General features: G+C 35.6%; 2 protein-coding genes across 3 annotated transcripts; one reads left to right on the plus strand and one right to left on the minus strand.

Moving 5' to 3' along the window:
- The first annotated feature begins 211 nt into the window (after nucleotides 1-211).
- LOC113513136 (protein dj-1beta-like) lies at nucleotides 212-7,453 on the plus strand. Of its 2 annotated transcripts, none has more exons than XM_052893073.1 (6): nucleotides 212-370; nucleotides 2,613-2,721; nucleotides 3,485-3,604; nucleotides 4,394-4,508; nucleotides 5,398-5,549; nucleotides 7,143-7,452. In XM_052893073.1, exons 1-6 carry the CDS (start codon nucleotides 273-275, stop codon nucleotides 7,245-7,247), a joined length of 699 nt encoding a protein of 232 aa, XP_052749033.1. In that variant the 5' UTR covers nucleotides 212-272; the 3' UTR covers nucleotides 7,248-7,452. The 2 variants fall into 2 exon arrangements, with proteins under 2 accessions (XP_052749033.1, XP_052749034.1); XM_052893074.1 differs by lacking the exon at nucleotides 212-370 and adding an exon at nucleotides 535-682 and having other exon boundaries at nucleotides 7,143-7,453.
- Nucleotides 7,454-7,849: 396 nt separating this feature from the next.
- LOC113510394 (uncharacterized protein C1orf198 homolog) lies at nucleotides 7,850-17,570 on the minus strand. Its single transcript, XM_031908222.2, has 4 exons — nucleotides 17,084-17,570; nucleotides 15,945-16,117; nucleotides 13,960-14,375; nucleotides 7,850-11,385 (listed from the first exon to the last, which is right to left on the minus strand). The coding sequence occupies exons 1-4, from the start codon at nucleotides 17,213-17,215 to the stop codon at nucleotides 11,255-11,257; spliced, it is 852 nt and encodes a 283-aa protein (XP_031764082.1). The 5' UTR covers nucleotides 17,216-17,570; the 3' UTR covers nucleotides 7,850-11,254.
- Between the last annotated feature and the right edge of the window lie 37 nt (nucleotides 17,571-17,607).

Consider the following 17,607-nt stretch of genomic DNA (forward strand, 5'->3'; position numbering starts at 1 on the left):
ATAAATAAGTTCCACATACGGGCTACTTGAAATAGCAAATATTTATTGTAATTCGCTAAACAGAAATTTAGAGATATAGCTATCTTTTATCTAAAAGCAGCACTACTTATTTATTTGGGTAAGTAGATATTCAGGATTGATGTTATTAGGCAAGTACTAACTTGCTTTAGGTACTTGCTTGATCATCTATGTGCCCATTATGTTTGTTGTCAGTTTTTTTTTTCAATATTTATGTTTTGTTATTGGAGACTTGTCCGCTCTTGTCAATTTTCATGTTTCTTTCTAGAATTATTTTTACTGGACCAGGAAAAATATCTTCAAAATATTTTATCCGAAGCCGATTTTCTAAATATCTTTTTTTTAATACAAGGTAAATTGAAACGCTCTAATACTGTTAATATTTATTACATTAACTTATAAGAAAATTTTGCCGGCGTAAATTAGTGATTGTCTTTGTTGATGTCAGAGCCTCTTCCGAGCAAATAGATTATTTCCAAGATTGTAATAAACCGCCTCTAACCGCCTCTATTCACTGACCATTATATAAAAAGTGATTCTTTATTACATCGTCATTTTCACTTAACCTAAATTTAATTTTCATCGCCAAAAAACTGCTCTTTTGATATCGCAGCAGTAAATTTAAAGCAAACTATGATCACTTTAGCTAAAACTAAAGTATTATGTAAGTACCTATGTTTTCAACTATGCATTGGTACTGTAATAATTGATAATGAAATGGTAACCTTGCCTATCACCTACGGTATACACAATTGGAGCACCAGTATCGGATGATATTGAAAGTAAAAAGTCAGTAAGCCCATTTTGATGAATATACTGGAATATGCAGCACAGTGGTTTTTAGGAGGGCTATGGGAAAGTCAACCTAAAAAGTAATATTGCTAGCAATGACGTTTTTAGTCACCATTCCTAACGATCCATTCTCCTCCTATGCATTGATACTATTTAAGTAGACTGAGACTGAAAGTGAGCTTTCTACACATTACATCATCGAGTTGACCTCCATGCAGTTGGGGGGAAGAGATTGTTAGTAATGCAAACTAGCAGTCTCATTGCTAGCAATATACCCTGTCAAGTCAACCGGTCGACAATGCACGCATAATGCCTCGGGTATTGTAGGTGTTCATAGGCTACGGTAACCACTTACCATCAGGGGGGCGGTATGCTTGTTTGCCACCTCAGTATTATAAAAAAAAAAACCTCTACATGGTCCTCCCTGGAAATGATTGTGTTGGAATCCAGGTATATTCATCACAGTGACTTAACTGACCTGCCTTTTCATTCTCACCTATCATCCCTCACTGATGACCCGACAGTGTAAACTGTCAACGCAGGCAAACATACCATTCCATAAAAAAAAACCTCTTTACAGTTTCCTCTGGAAAACTGTCTTAGTTAATTTTAGCTAAATTTGTCATGATGAACCAACTGACTTGTCTTTATCCTCACTGGTGCTCCACCATTGTTATACCACCATTTTCACCTATAAAAAACCCTGCACACTATAGTCTAGCTAAATATGGGTTTTTAAATAATGTCTTATTTAAAAGTAGTTATGTCATACATATTTACCTATGTACATTGGAATTAAAAGTATTAAATGTTTATATACAATTATGGTGTATCTATACACCATATTTTATATTAAAATATATTCAGTTATTATTGCTTAAATTTAATATCCAAGGATTTAATTTATGAGCTGGATTTGAGGCACCATTTTTTTAATTTACTATTTTAATTTGATAGCTTCCTAGAATTACTGTTTTATGGATTACTACCTTTTACTCCTGTCTTTGTCCATGTGACCAGCAGGTCTACCATGAAATTTCAAATTTTCAATTTCGTGTTTTTGTTTATACCAAGTTCGGACCAATAAATGAAGTTTAACAGTTCGTTCATCATACATCCTATCATAAAAGTCCAAAGGAACGATATTTTAACATTTTTAATATTTCCAGATGGCATTTGTTATGTAATTTTAACATCAAATTTGTGTTTTGTCCAAACAAAACACGGAGCCAACTCCGAAATTTCGGACAACATTTCATGGTAGGCCCTCTATCCCATATAGTATGTGTATACCAAATTTCATAGTGATTGCTTAAGCTGTTAATGTGCTATAAGGTAACAAACAAACTAATTTTCACTTTTATAATATTTGGATTAATAGTTAATATTTATTTAATAAGTTAGTAGACAAATTACAAACATTAACAGTACATCATACAGATAATAATAAATTTATAAGAATTTTGTTTTATATCTATTAGGAATTCAGTGTATTTTGGTTCTAAACATTTAAGCATAAAATATATCAATGTGACATCAATTTTAAATTTAATTTTTAAGACTAGTGCTTCAGAATCAACTGCATTGTTATTCATAATTCATGATATTAATAAGTGTTTCCTTACCATAAAATGTATGATGTAATCTCCATAATTCTTCTCCAAGAAGCCATGTTAAGTGTGTGTTCACATACAAGAATGGAAGCATATCAAATACTTAGTAATATATCACTGTTTTTTCTATTTATTTTATAGTTATTTTATATACAATTTATATCCATATTTTATGTTAATAAATTATAGATCAATAGCTACAACATTAACAATGTCGAAGTCTGCACTGGTGATCCTAGCCCAAGGTGCTGAAGAGATGGAGACCATCATCACGGTGGACATGCTACGGAGGGGTGGGGTAAGTTCCTTGTAATGTTCTCTTGTATTCTTATTATTGTTGTTGTACACAACCATATACAGTTGTTTAACCAATTAGTGGTGATGAAGTACTGGGTGCTGGTGGTGATAAAGTAACATACATATATGATAAAGTGACATAACAGAGTAAATTGTTTCTCCCATGATAACCCTATGCGTTGGCATTTCTGAGGACTCGGGTGTTATTCCTCTGTGCCCTGTAAACTCGCTGCCATATCCCACCTTTCCAAAATATCTTTTAAGAGTTTCACATCTTTTCTATATTTTTAATTATTATGTCAGATGTTGTGTGAGTAAGGGAATTTATTAGTCAAGGAATGAGTAGCAGCATCCTTTTTAAATCATCACCAAGACCTAAGTGCGGTTGCCAACCCGCCTGCCAAGCATGGCAACTACTGGCAAAACCCCCCCTAAGGGGGAGATTTATGTTCAGCAGTGGATAGTTAACTGCTGATATGATCATTATGTCAGCCCTTAGCAGCCCTTAACTGTAAGGGGAAGGGGGGGGGGAGTTACTATGCTATGCTTGGCAAGCGGATTGGCAACCACGGTTAGGGGTGACACTTTTTTCTTAGACCGTTAAATTCCCTTAGTCTCCTCTTCCGACATCCATGGGAAAGGAAGGGGTAGCCCATTCTATGCCGGGACCACACGGCACTTTTTATTATTGCCGTCGTTAAAAGAAATTCGTACACAAAAAAAGTAGTGTATGTTGGATAATGCTTAAATAATATTGGTTGCAGGTAACTGTAACATTAGCAGGTTTGGACGGCAACAGCCCAGTGTTGTGCTCCAGGCAGGTGACGGTAGTCCCTGACAAGTCACTGGCCGATGCATTGGCGGCAAACCCTCAATATGATGCTGTGAGTTCTTTTCTCTTTTATTATTTTTGTTTGAAATAAATTATCCCCTGCACAGACAGTATACAGTTGGGAGACGATTGGGTACACCGAAATCCAGGGGTGCTGAGGGGAGAGATGCGTCATATGATCAGTAATCATCATCATCATTTCAGCCATTATATGTCCACTGCTGGACATAAGCCTCCCCATAGACTGTCATAAAGAATAGTCCTGAGCAACCTGCATCCACTGAATCCCTGCAATGCATTTTAAATCGTCACTCCATCTAGTGGGGTCGTCCTACACTGCGTTTACCCGTACGTGGTCACCACTCAAGAACCGTTCTTCCCCATCGGTGGTTGGTTCTTCGAGCTATGTGTCCAGCCCATTGCCACTTCAACTTGCTTATCCTTCCGGCTATGTCGGTTATTTTGGTTCTTTTGCGGATATCCTCGTTTCGGATTCTATCACGCAAAGATACGATCAGTAATGGAGCACATCAAATTTCACATTAAAGTGGACAGTGTGGATCTCTGATGGTCTTTTTTCCCATCAATACCAGTGGATACAGACTTGGTTTTTTGTTTAGTCATTAATGGAGGCGTCATCAACAACTCTGCCCAGGAGGGCTAGATGGTCAAAGACTTAAAACCACATCGTTACATTGATAATCCTCGGTGTTTAAATTTTTTGCTATAACGATATTATATTTGTGTAAATATGCAATTTACACAATATAAAATTTGCCCTCCATGGGCAAAACACCCTTCATCTGTGTAAACCTTTAACATTTATATATTTGTGATATAGGTCATTCTCCCAGGAGGCCTGGAGGGGTCAGATCGGCTCTCCAAGTCCAGCGTCGTAGGTACACTTCTGAAAGAACACGAGAAGGCTGGCAAAATTGTTGCCGCTATTTGCGCTGGTGAGTGTTGGCCAATAGTTTTGCATTAACATGTTTGTAATTTTAGCATAACTAGGCACTGATTGGAACATAAGGGTATTGTTGATATTGGGGGCAGCTCCATTGCTAGCAATGTACTCTATATTAGGTAGACCTCTGTCCGGTTGTTCTTGGAGACCATCTTTTTAAATTTCTTGTGAATTTGACATAGACCAGCTGACCAAACTTCATCATTCTTATGTAGGCAGAGTTACAATAGAGAGCAATAGAAGCTAGAACAATGATTTTTCATCTGTTTATATCTTTGTTCGGGCATGACGCAAAAACTATTGCGCCAAATTGGATATGGTTTTTATAGTTTTTTTTTTTTATGAAAATGGAAAGCCCATTTGCGCTAACAGGATACGCTGGCAGGGCACCAGTGAATGGTGATCGATGAGGATGAAATCAGGCCAAATAGCCCATCATGATGAATTCATCTGGAATTAATCATGATAGTTTCCAGGGGGAGCCGCGAGGAGGTCGACCTGGTTGGGTATTTGCTAACAATGGGATTCTCAGTCTTCATTACTAACAATCCCTTTCCCCCCTGGTTTTTGTAGTTACAATCCTGTAAGTCTAACTTAAATAATAAGGCATATAGAAGTAGTATGAATGTATATGAAATTGCGAGCAAATGCTAGGTTAACATAAAAAAATACAATTTAACCTTTTTTAAGTTGGTTAAAACAATTTGACAGGCGACAGAGGATGATGTTTGTTTTTCTTAATCAAGTGACTCTAAAGGCTAATTTTTTTTATACAACTTATAATGGCAAAGGCAAGCTGACGGCCCACCTGATGGAAAGTGGTAACTGTCGACTATAGATATGAGCAGTACCATGGACATAACATTATTATTTGTTTCCAGCGCCGACCGCGTTCGTTGCCCACGGGGTGGCGCAAGGCAAGCGCGTGACGTCATACCCCACAACCAAGGACAAGATTGCCGGGGCGGCCGGCGGCTACCAGTACGTGGAGGGCGAGCGGGTGGTCGTCGACGGCAACATTGTGACCAGCAGGGTGAGTTTTTTTTTAATGGATGATATTGGAATGGTAACCCCGCCCGCGCTATCGGGATACGCTAGCAAGGCACCAGTGATAGATGACTGATGAGGATGAAAACAGGTCAGTTAGTCCGTCCTGACGAATTCAACTAGAATTAGCCACAATGGTTTTCAGGGGTAACCACGTGGAGGTCGACCTGACAGGGCTAATAATGGTACTTATTTGCCCCCATTACTATCAATCCATTTCTCCCCCAGTTAAGGTATTAATCTCCTATATCTATTCCGAATAGAATAATAGATTTCTTAAAATATTACTATTTAATTTAGTTTGCTTGAATCAAAATTATTTCTAATTTTGATTCAAGCAAACTAAAACTAACTAAACTAAACTAACTGTCAATATTATAGAGTTAACTGGAAGAAATCAAATTAAAAATAAGCCTGCACTCTCTAACAGGGCCTATTTTTCAACTATGGGGTTGCTCGTCTAATTATTGTGTCAATAAAGTTGATATAAATACTTATAATGTTATTGTTATAGCTTTTTCTCCACTTCAGTGGTCCCCAATGGTAAAATCCTCCATCTTTTTCCACTTCTTATCTATAGCAATATTTGTCCACTTTTTTCCTGCTGGACCTCGCCATTTTGTCGTTTGAAGAGACCACTTTTTATCTTTGTACATCTCTATATGGCCTGCCCATCTCGACTTGTATTTCATACTGTACTGAAGATCATCTGTTATTTTGGTTTTCTTCCTAAACTTCCTTTCTTGTTTTCTGTATTCTTCTTAGCTTTAAGATACTTCTTTCTATCGCATGCTGACATGATAGGAGTGTCTTTTATTTTTTCAGTGTAGATCCATGTTTGGCATGCATATGTTAGAAGACAAGAATCCTTAATATTAATTATTATGTTATATTAATTATTGTTTTTTTTTTCTTATTAGGATTTATCCAACTTGCAATCAGTTGTAGGACTGTAAGCAATTGCTCATTTAAAGGTATTAGATAAAAAATGTCAGAATGGGGTTCTTGTATAGTTTCAGTTTTTGAGCATAGAAAATGACAATGGAATTAGAGTACAGAGCCATAACACCCTAGCTCTCAAGAATGGCAATACATGAGAGGTACCATGGACATTCTGTATAAAAAATTAAAAAAGACACCACATAAAATGCTCAAAACTTTACCAGAGAGAGACTTTGTACAAAAGTCGATTGCTTGGGTACCTCTGTCCCATTCGTGTTTCAACCGTGAAGCAGTTGTGTTTGTATGGCTGTGTTTCGGTTTGAAGGGTGGGATATGGCGTAAATTTACTGAGTACAGAGGAATAACACATGAGTCCTCAGGAATGGCAATGCATGGGGGGTATCATGGGCGAAACAGTATACTCTGTTACGTCCATGGTACTGCTTATGTCTATAGGCGACGGTTACGACTTTCCATCAGGTGGGCAGTTAGCTTGTTTGCCATTCTAAGTTGTATAAAAAAAAAAAAAAAACTGGGTGGTACAGGAGAATGTAAGAACTTTTGTGTCAGAATGTTTTTCTACAATCAGGATTCTTTTTGTCAGATGACTCATTTATACTTTTACTAACGATTCCAGGGCCCCGGTACAGCGTACTGGTTTGGGCTGAAGCTGATCGAGCTGCTGACTGGCAAGGAAAAGGCCGACACCGTCGAGAAGGGCATGATCATCACTGGTTATTAAATATATAAAAAATAGAACCAAGTCTTTCAAATAAAGCGCTGATTACGGCTGACCAAACCGTACGCTTAAATAATATATATGAATATATAAAAATATTTCTTACAATGTCCTACGATGCAGTCTGATCCTTGATAATGTGTGTCAAAAAAAAATCGTTACATTGTTAATTTTAAGTGTAATTTTTCAGAAAATGGTTTTTTTTTTAATGTTTTTCGATCTGTTATAATAAACTGTTAATAAAATAACATTGTTTTATTTGAAAAATTCAAATAAATGTGATTTAAAATCCAACGGAGTAGTGTATGGAATTAAAAAAATAAAAATATATACAATAAGGATTCTCTTCCTGGACACGTTTCCTCTTACCTATAATTCTGCGGCATTTGAAGAACGGGACGTGAAGAGATACATTTGTGGCTGTCAATCGCCAACACTGTATAAATTGCTGTGATGGCAACCATCACGTTTGGACCATATTACCTGCTTCTCTCTGGTGGGTGTAGTCACTGACTAAAAATGTGTTACAGGAAGTCACGCCCCCTCACCCCCTTTAAATACACATGACGGATAGGTTGTAAAGAATAAATGAAAAAATATATATATATATACAATAAAACTATATTTGGTTAACTAATACATCTTACAATTTACATTGAAATACATAAATGCATGCAAATTTCTGTTCGTTGTATAAAAACAAAAAAAAAATCGCAAGTACATATAAAAGATACCTCAGATAGAGTACAAATCCGTTACTTCTACTATCTAAGTCGTTTACTATAATGCCATTAAAGGAGCGTTGACAATTCGTAAACTTTGGATTTAATATAATTATAAAATCATTATTCGGAATTATAAGCATTTTCGTAATGCTAAACGTCATTTTTTTTAATTAAAAATGTTATCTTCATATTTCCAAAAATGTTCTTAAAACTTGAACTACGATTCTTTATCAATAAAATAATGTACTTACAGTGTATTTATTGAGAAACACTTGGGTTTTCAATCAAAACCAATTATGAGATACAAAGTCTTTATTACTTCGAACTCTACGATAATTATGGTAGCAAATCATTTCTAATTAGCTTACAAATTGATTTTTATAAGTATAAGAAAATACAAAAGCAGTCTTCCAACATGAGATTTACTATTATCACAAAAGGAACCGACAAATATATTTGATTTTTGGCAAAAAAAACTAATACTAAAGTTTCATTAACTTAATCGATCGATAATTGGATGTTACACCATTTAATAAATACACAGAACAAAAGCAACCAACCATAAACAATCACACAATTAGTATACATTTTTTTTTTATTATTATTGAAGACTCCAGCGATTGATTACGTCTCTCACCTGTTAAAAAGCAATGATCTGGCCTAAGATGGCGCTCGCGGGCAACGGAATAACCTATTCACATTTGCCTTAAATTGGTGCGGATTATATTTATTTATTTATTTAATTCTTTATTGCACCATAAATAAAAATATACAATGACAAGTGATTAATTCAAGTGAAATACAGTAACATGAATACAGATTGAAATATACACATAAAGGTACAAAAGGCGGTCTTATCGCTAGGGCAATCTCTTACAGACAACTTTTGGTTAAAGGAGAACAGATAGAAGTGGGCGGGTTGGCGCAAGAGTGAATACAAGACAAATACTGCAATAATATATACACATGCATAACGGGAATTTTATGAACTTATGACTCTCTTATACAAGAATGCGAGGCGAGACACTGATACAACGCTATACGCCTCTCTGAAGATTTTGCGAATGAAGTCCAGACAATTGTCGGGAACGACAAACACAGTAAGTTCACAAAATTCCCGCTGTGAATGTGTATAGATATCGTTAAAAAATTAACACAAGGCAAAACAACAATAATACAATAATTACCTGTTTAATTTAAGTATAATTAGATTTTTTTTTAAATGAAATGAAATTTATTTGCTAGAAACATTGTAGAAAAGGTGTTGCATTGTCAAAAGAAAAGGTGTTGATTGACAAAGCTCGACTGGTTTCGAAATCAATCCGTGATCCTTAGTCATGCGCGACTGTGACGCGAGCACGAGTCTGACACGGTAAATCGCTCATTTTTTTTTATACGACTTAGAATGGCAATCAAGCTGACGGCCCACATAATGGAAAGTGGTAACCGTCGCCTATAGACATGAGCAGTACCACGGACATAACAGTACACACACATACTGTTTCGTTCATGATACCCCCCATGCGTTGCCATTCCTGAGGACTTAGGTGTTATTCCTCTGTACCCTATAAAAATTATCATGACTAAGGATCGCGGATTGGTTCCGAAACTAGTCGAGTCTTTTCGATCTAATTACACGTAAATTAAATCGGTAGTTATTACATTAAAATACTACAATAGTTTCTATTTTAATATAAGATTTTAACCAATAAAATTAATACACAGTTTACATTCAATAGAATTAGTTTCTCGTGAACGCGCGCCGAGTGCCGACTCGCTTATATCATTACATAGGAATCGTCTACTAGCGCAGTTTCAACCTACCGTGAGTTCATTGAACATTGAAAATCACACGCAATTTTCATACAAACTATTCTGCCACTTTCACGGCGTAATTAAGCGTTTTTGTAATAGCGTAGCATGACATGGTAGTGTCGCCACGATACAGGTGATAGGAAAACTAAAACCAGGGCCGGCTTTAGCCTTTTGTCACCCCCGGGGGCGCCATGTTTACCGACTGCTGGTTGATGTACTCCCGTCTAGCAGCACTGCGCAAATGATATTAATGCATGGATCCTAATACCCGATCCTACTTTCCCCGTAAAGCAGATACTGATCAAAATGTGGTAGATTTTGAAGCGCCATTTTCTAATTACATCTCTAAAATTAATACTTCAATTTACCAACCAGGTCGACCTCCTCGCGATTCCCCCTGGAAACTATCATGGTTAATTCCTGATGAATTCATCATGATGGACTAACTGGCCTGTTTTCATTCTCATCTATCACCCCTCACTGGTGCTCCGCCGGTGTATGCCGTTAGCGCAAGCGAGATTACCATACTATTTTCAACCATCAAAAAAAAATTTCAATTTGACAGTTTCTTGAAAGCACTTTATAATCCATTATAAACTAAGTTTATAATATTTTTTACTAAATGTATTGAACATTTAATGTATATTGAGCTTTAAAGACTTCGCTGACATATCAAATTGTAATTTAAATTTTAGAAATACGTCGAAAGATTAGCGCCTCAGAGTCGACCCCATTGTATGTAAACTAAAATATGAAAACTTAATTTTTGACAACGATATTGGAAATTAAAGTTATATATATGGTACATTTAGCTTTTCTGTTACACCGTAACGATGCAACAGTGCCTTGCCTTGATTTATAAAAACATCTGTTAGCTAATCTGTGGCTAGTACACCTATCTGCAATTTGTTATTATCTTTTATAATGACCCACGAACTATTTCACAATCTGTACTCATTAAGAACTGTACTATCAATTTTTTAGGAATAGATATACCACAACATTGAAGAGAGAAAAGGAATTGTTAGCAATGGGGACTAACAATCCCAACTAGCAACATACTGTTAGTAGTAAATCAATACCCTATCAGATCGACTCCAAGCGGTCCCCCTTTGGAAACCATCGTGGTTTAATCTTGTCTCACTGTTGCCCCACCAGTGTATACTTATAGCCCAGGCGTGGTTTCAATTCCATTATATAACATTAAAATCTATTTTGACAATAAAAAGAGATTCCTTATTACAATATCACCTATATAACTTATTATTTAGCGGAGAACCCCATAGGGAACCATGCGAAACAACCTGCTTTATATAAATTCGAGATTTTTGCGTTTTCACAATTGAAAATTAAATATGTAACTTAATATATGTGACACGTAACTTAACAAAATAATATGACAAGTTTCCGACCGTAGCTGAGATTTTAATACGCCGATTGCACCAACGTCGGGTGCAAATGTTTCAATATTTACCAGTTGTCTAAAAAGTCATAACCTGTTTTTGGTAGTGCGCTGTCGGTCAATGTTTCCGTTGATTGGAATTCAGTTCCAGAGGATGCCTGGCTTGATGACAAGAGACCGCGATTCTCTTCTGATAGATCTGGAATAATAGATGAAATAATGTTAAACTAATTTTAAATTTAATACAATAATTAAGTTTTTGTATCACAAAAAGCTTCAATCGTATATACTTATTTTGATTTAAAAACTAAACAATTGAACCGATCTTAACATTAAAACATCACTAAAAGCTTAACTGCGGTCGCTAACCCGTTTAAAAAGCGTGATAACTACAGGCAAAACTCCTCTTATGGATATATGAATGAGGAAAATGGAGTGCCCCCAGGACCATAGGTCCGGGTGGGCCGCCCCTCCCGCCACCCGTTAGTCCGCCCGTGGTTAAAGGGTATCATGGGCGAAAATTGTTATGTGATATGGTACTATTCATGTCCGTAGACGGTCAGCATTTTCTATCAGGTGGGCCATCAGTTTATTTGCCATTCTATGTTGCATAAAAAAGTATGTTTCTTTGGAAATAATATTTAAATTCACTCGCTTGAAAAAATACTAATAATTTCCTGTTGGACTGCGACTTTAAAGGTGTCACGCTCACAAAACTAAAATAAGACCAACAAGAGAGTAAACCCTATTTACATAAAAAAGAACCATCAAAATCGGTTCAGTTCAGAACTGGCCATATAATTGTGTATGATACCTACATAATATTATAGGCATATTGAACTTTTTTTTATACCACTTAGAATGGCAAACAAGCTGACGGTCCACTTGATGGAAAGTGGTAACCGTCGCCTATAGACATGAGCTGATGAGCTGTTTCGCCCATGATACCCCCCATGCGTTGCCACTCCTGAGGACTCAGTTGTTATTCCTCTGTACCCTGTAAATTGACGCCATATCCCACCCTTCAAACCGAAACACAACCATGCAAACACAACTGCTTCACGGTTGAAACACGAATGGGACAGAGGTACCCAAGCAATCGACTTTTGTACAAAGTCTCCCTCTGGTAATCTGTCTGGTCTGAACACCTCTATTTTTGAAAGTTGCTTAAAAAAGTCACAAATAATTACTAGTAAGCATTATAAACAAGTCCACTTCCTTTGTATATCTGTGAGTGAGACATGACTATATGTATGTGTATTACTGCAATTGACATATCGTTGAATTATTCATAAAGTGAGTTGTTGCGAGACTGGCTGTATCAACTATGTACATACAATAATGACTCTTAAAGTGATAACGCTTTTTTTTTTAATGAATGATAATGTAATGGTAACGGGGGGAAAGGGATTGTTAGTAATGGAGTTTGACAGCCCCATTGTTAGCAATATGCCTTATTAGGTCGACCTCCACGTGGTTCCCCCTGGAAACCATTGTGAACAATTCTAGTTGAATTTGTCACGATGGGCTAACTGACCTACTTCATTCTCACCTATCATCCTTCACTGATGCCCCGCCGGTGTATACCGATAGCGCGAGTTTTACCATTCCATTATCATCAATTAAAAAAAAAATGTAATGGTAACCCCACCTGCGCTAACGGTATACGCTAGTGGGGCACCAGTGAGAGTTAACAGGTGAGGATGAAAGCAGGTCAGTCAGCCCATCGTGATGAATACACTTGGAATTCAACACGATGGTTTCTAGGGGGGACCATAGGGAGCTCGACCTGGTTGGGTATATTGCTAGTAATGGGGGTATTATACCCCATTACTAACAATTCCTCCACCTTCCGGTATCAACATTACCTATGTCTACTTTTAATAATAAACAACAATTACAGTATACTCTGTTACGTCCATGGTACTGCTCATGTGTATAGGTGACGGTGACCACTTTCCATCAGGTGGACCGTCAGCTTGTTTGCCATTCTAAGTTGTATAAAAAAAAATATTATGATTAATATATGTTCAATAAATTAATCGGTCCTAAGCTTGCATGAGCTATGACCATAATCTATTGTATTACCGATATTTACCTTAAATGTACTAAATACGTGACTAATTAAAACAATAGTTGTAATCAAAGTGATATAGCACGTTCTGTATTGATTGAGACACGTTTTGTTATGTGTATTATTTAGCTATCTTCTCGCTAGGTCCCTTATAGGGTTTTTTTTTATGGATGAAAATGGTATGGTAACGGTAACTCCGCCTGCGCTAATGGGATACGCTGGCGGAACACTAGTGAAGGGTGAAAGATGAGAATGAAAACAGGCCAGTTAGCCCACTGTATACTAGTATACTGTTTTGGCCATACCTCCCATGCATTGCCATTTCTGAGGACTCAGGTCTTATTCCTCTGTATCCTGTAAATTCACTGCCATATCCCACATTTCAAACCAAAACACAGTCATGCAAACACAACTGCTTCACAGTAGAAACATGAATGGGACAGAGGTGGCGAAGCAAACGACTTTTATACAAAGCCTCTCTTTGGTAAATATAAATAAGAAATAATTGCTTGCAGAAACGTTTATATAATTAAAAATACTGTAGATTTAAAATGTATATGCCATACATTGAATAATGATTGTATCCATCTTAGGAGCATTTAGAAATATTATATTATCATAAAGACAGTTACAGTGAAAAACACAAACAAACTGAACCTGCTACTTCCACGAAGTTGATTAAAAATCGACAATACTCACCACTGTTAGACTTAATAACGCTGCTCCTGTAGTCCTTATCAAACTTCACATTGCTCGATGGACTTTTGAAGTTTGTTCTAAAGAAATTGTCTGATGAAGCCACTATCTGGGTCTGCACTTCCGAAGGCACCAAACATTCTTTCTCCTCATCTCTGCTCTTGAAGTTTCCTATGAATTTACTTATAAAACCTGGCGATGTAATCCCACTGTCTTGTTCTTTGTAATTCTTTAGTACATCGTGTGATTTTAACGCGTTTTTCAGTTCCGACACCACTTTGGAATGAGACATTGCCAGTTCGGACATAACAGGCAATGGTGATGTAGGTTTAATGTCCTTTGATGAGCGATGTTCGCTCAAAACGCAAAGATCGAGTTGACTTTTGGTTTGATAGATGAAAGGGGCTGAGTGTTCGTCCCTAAAACAAGATATAATTACAGATAAGTGACTGTGCTCATGAGGTAGTTAAAAATAATTAAATAATTTGAAAAATATGATTATTTCTATAATAATACATCTTATACTATTGAATCAGTAGATTTTTTTTATTTAATTTTTTTTTGTAAATTTTGTACTATGGCCTGTTCACTTTTTTCTCTTTATCCTCACAAAGCATATCTCGATTCCTTGATCTATTCTAATAAAAAAAAATAACGGTACATACATATGTCTTAAAGTTGTGCTAATACCTACTCATGATACATATTATAAAGTAAAAAAATAATACATGGACAAATCAGTCATAGACTGGTATTCAAGATATGGTACACAAAAGAAAGGATGCCAGAAAAAAGGATGAAAGGAGAATATAAAAAGAACAGCAGGAAAATTATGGTACAGGTTAATGAAAGATAGAGGAAAAAAGAAGGATCTTAAGGAGGTCTATATCAAAGAGTAAGCTGGATATGTAGATTAGTATTTGTAGGGTTAAGGGAAAAAAAAGAATGTAATAGTTCCAGCAATGAAGGCTTTATGATTATTATTTAATACCTACTCAATTATAATGGAGAATGTTAAATTAATTTTATAACTGGGGATCAATAATATAGTTTATTTATATCTTCCGGGCTTATTTCAAATACAATGCATAGGCTTCTTTGAATTTTTACTTACATTTCCTTATAATATAAAATATGCATAACTTGAAGCACACTTAGCATTTTTTTTATATAACTATGGTGGCAAACAAGCTTACGGCCCGTCTGATGGTAAACAGGGTTAATGTAACCTATGGACACCTGCACCACCAGGGATGCCATGTGCACATTGCCGATCCTTAAGAAACTTTGATATGCCCTTATTGAAGTACCCCATTCTGTAGTCTGAGTATTGAAGATAAGTTGTTAAACATACTGTGTGTAGCTGAAGACTATGAGCATGAATTCAGTTTGTTACTTCTTGAATACAAGACTTCTAATGATATATATTTTTTATTGCACTTGTAAATTATATTGTTAATGCATTTATAAATATTGTGAGCAAAGGTGAACTTATCTCTGACTGAGATCTCTTCCAGTCAACCCAATGCAGTTAGAAAGCATGTTGTTAGCATGTAGCTGACATGGTACAACTATTAATATTTAGAGTACATAATCAAATATTCAATAAATTATTAATATATATAATAAAATATTACATAAATAGATATACTATAAATAAATATAATACCTACTTACAATAGATGTTAAAATAAATGAATATACTACCTACAATAGAAATTTAGTTAAATGATTTTAAGGTTTGACAGTTCAATTATAAAAATGAAAAATTAAGATTATGACTCAAGGGAAAGAAAATGTAACTTCAACCTGTTCTTGAAAGAGGTTTTTTTTTTTTTTTACAACACAGGGGGCATACGAGCATGCGGCTCACCTGATGGTAAGTGACTACCGCCGCCCATGATCACCCACAACACCAGCGGCATTGCAGGTAGTTGTAGGGCTATGAATGATCTATCTATGTAATCCCTAAAAAATATTACACTTACCTATATGATGTATTTTCATCCTGTATCAGTCGTTGTCCGTGCTCTTTACCAAAAAATGACATGAGGTCATCTTTCCTGACTGGTGGATCATTCAAATCAAACTCTAATGTGTCCAGTAGAGCATATTTGAGGGCAATCTCCGGCTTTATTATGGATTCATTTATTATTTCCACCTAGAAATTTAAGTTAATTAAAGTTTTAGCTAATTTTCAACAAAATGAAACTCATAAATCCTGTATCAATTACAGTATAGATTTATTGTTGTCTAACAGTTTTAAATAGCAAATCATAGAGTAGTAATATTTAGAAACATTAGGTTGTGGCCAGTTAGAGGTGTAGAGTACTTTGAAGCAGATTGAAAATTCTAACAGTATTTATTTTATTAATTTATTATTATTTCTCACCACAAACAATTAAGGACTGTATATCTAGATCTTGCATAACAGTATTATTAATTAACCTTAGCTTACATTATAATAGTGTAGTGATTATAACCTATAACACACTAAGCAAGTCAAATACATATACAAGATACAAATGTATGTGAAAAATCCTAAAATTATAAGAACAAAATACTTTTATACAAGTAAATATAGATATAAGCATTTTGAATAATCATTTCTACATTATTTTCCCACCATTTGGAATGCCATTTCAGCTGAGAAGAATGGGCGGGAAACTCAATTGTTGCTTTTTTTTTAATTTAATAATATAAATTATGAATTTTAGTTTTTTTTTTATTCAACTTGGAATGGCAAACAAGCTGACGGCCCAACTGATGGAAAGTGTTTTTTTTTATACAACTTAGAATGACAAACAAGCTAGCGGCCCACCTGATGGAAAGTGGTAACTGTCGCCTATAAACATGAGCAATACCATGGACATAACAGAGTATACTGTTTCGCCCATGATACCCCCCATGCGTTGCCATTCCTGAGCACTCAGGTGTTATTTCTCTGTTTCTTGTAAATTCACGAGTATGAAGGATGAGCCAGCCATGATTATATTCAATCATATTTTAGGGAACTCAATACCCCGACTCACCACGCCACCACATGTCTGGACAGTAAGGATGAATTAACTTCATACTACATAATACTCACAGTTTTTAAAATAATTACCAGTATATTGACACAAACCTTTTCCTTCTCGGTTAACGTTTCCCATATATTTTCATAGGAAGTTTTCGCTTCAACGATATCTTCATGTATTTTAGTAGCGATAGGATTCAGATTGCGAAAGTATTCCTCGGCGACGGCGCTCAACGCCATTGTCTCAGGATTTTAAAGTAGGTTTTATTATTTAGCAGTTAATTAATAATGAACTTTTTATTTAAACAACACTTCATTAAAGAGACTCATTAGGGCGTTGATTAAAATTATGACTCAGCTCGGCCACACGCACGTCCATTTCCTGAATGGAATGGAATTCTTTTAAATTAAAAATACTTTTAGCTACAATATAGGAGAATGCAACAAAGATGTAAGGTAACAAACAAATAAAAATAAATACAAAACGACGTGAGACGAGCAAATTAAGGAGAAATACAAATTTATTTACTAATTTTACGACCAATCCAATAAAATCAAATTGTCGTCAAAAAACATCAATGACCTCAACTGTCATATGTCAACGGTTCACAGATTAAACAACTGTCATTGTA

This window comes from Galleria mellonella, unplaced genomic scaffold (assembly GCF_026898425.1).
Source record: "Galleria mellonella isolate WM207_F2 unplaced genomic scaffold, CSIRO_AGI_GalMel_v1 utg172, whole genome shotgun sequence".
Lineage (NCBI taxonomy): Eukaryota > Metazoa > Arthropoda > Insecta > Lepidoptera > Pyralidae > Galleria > Galleria mellonella.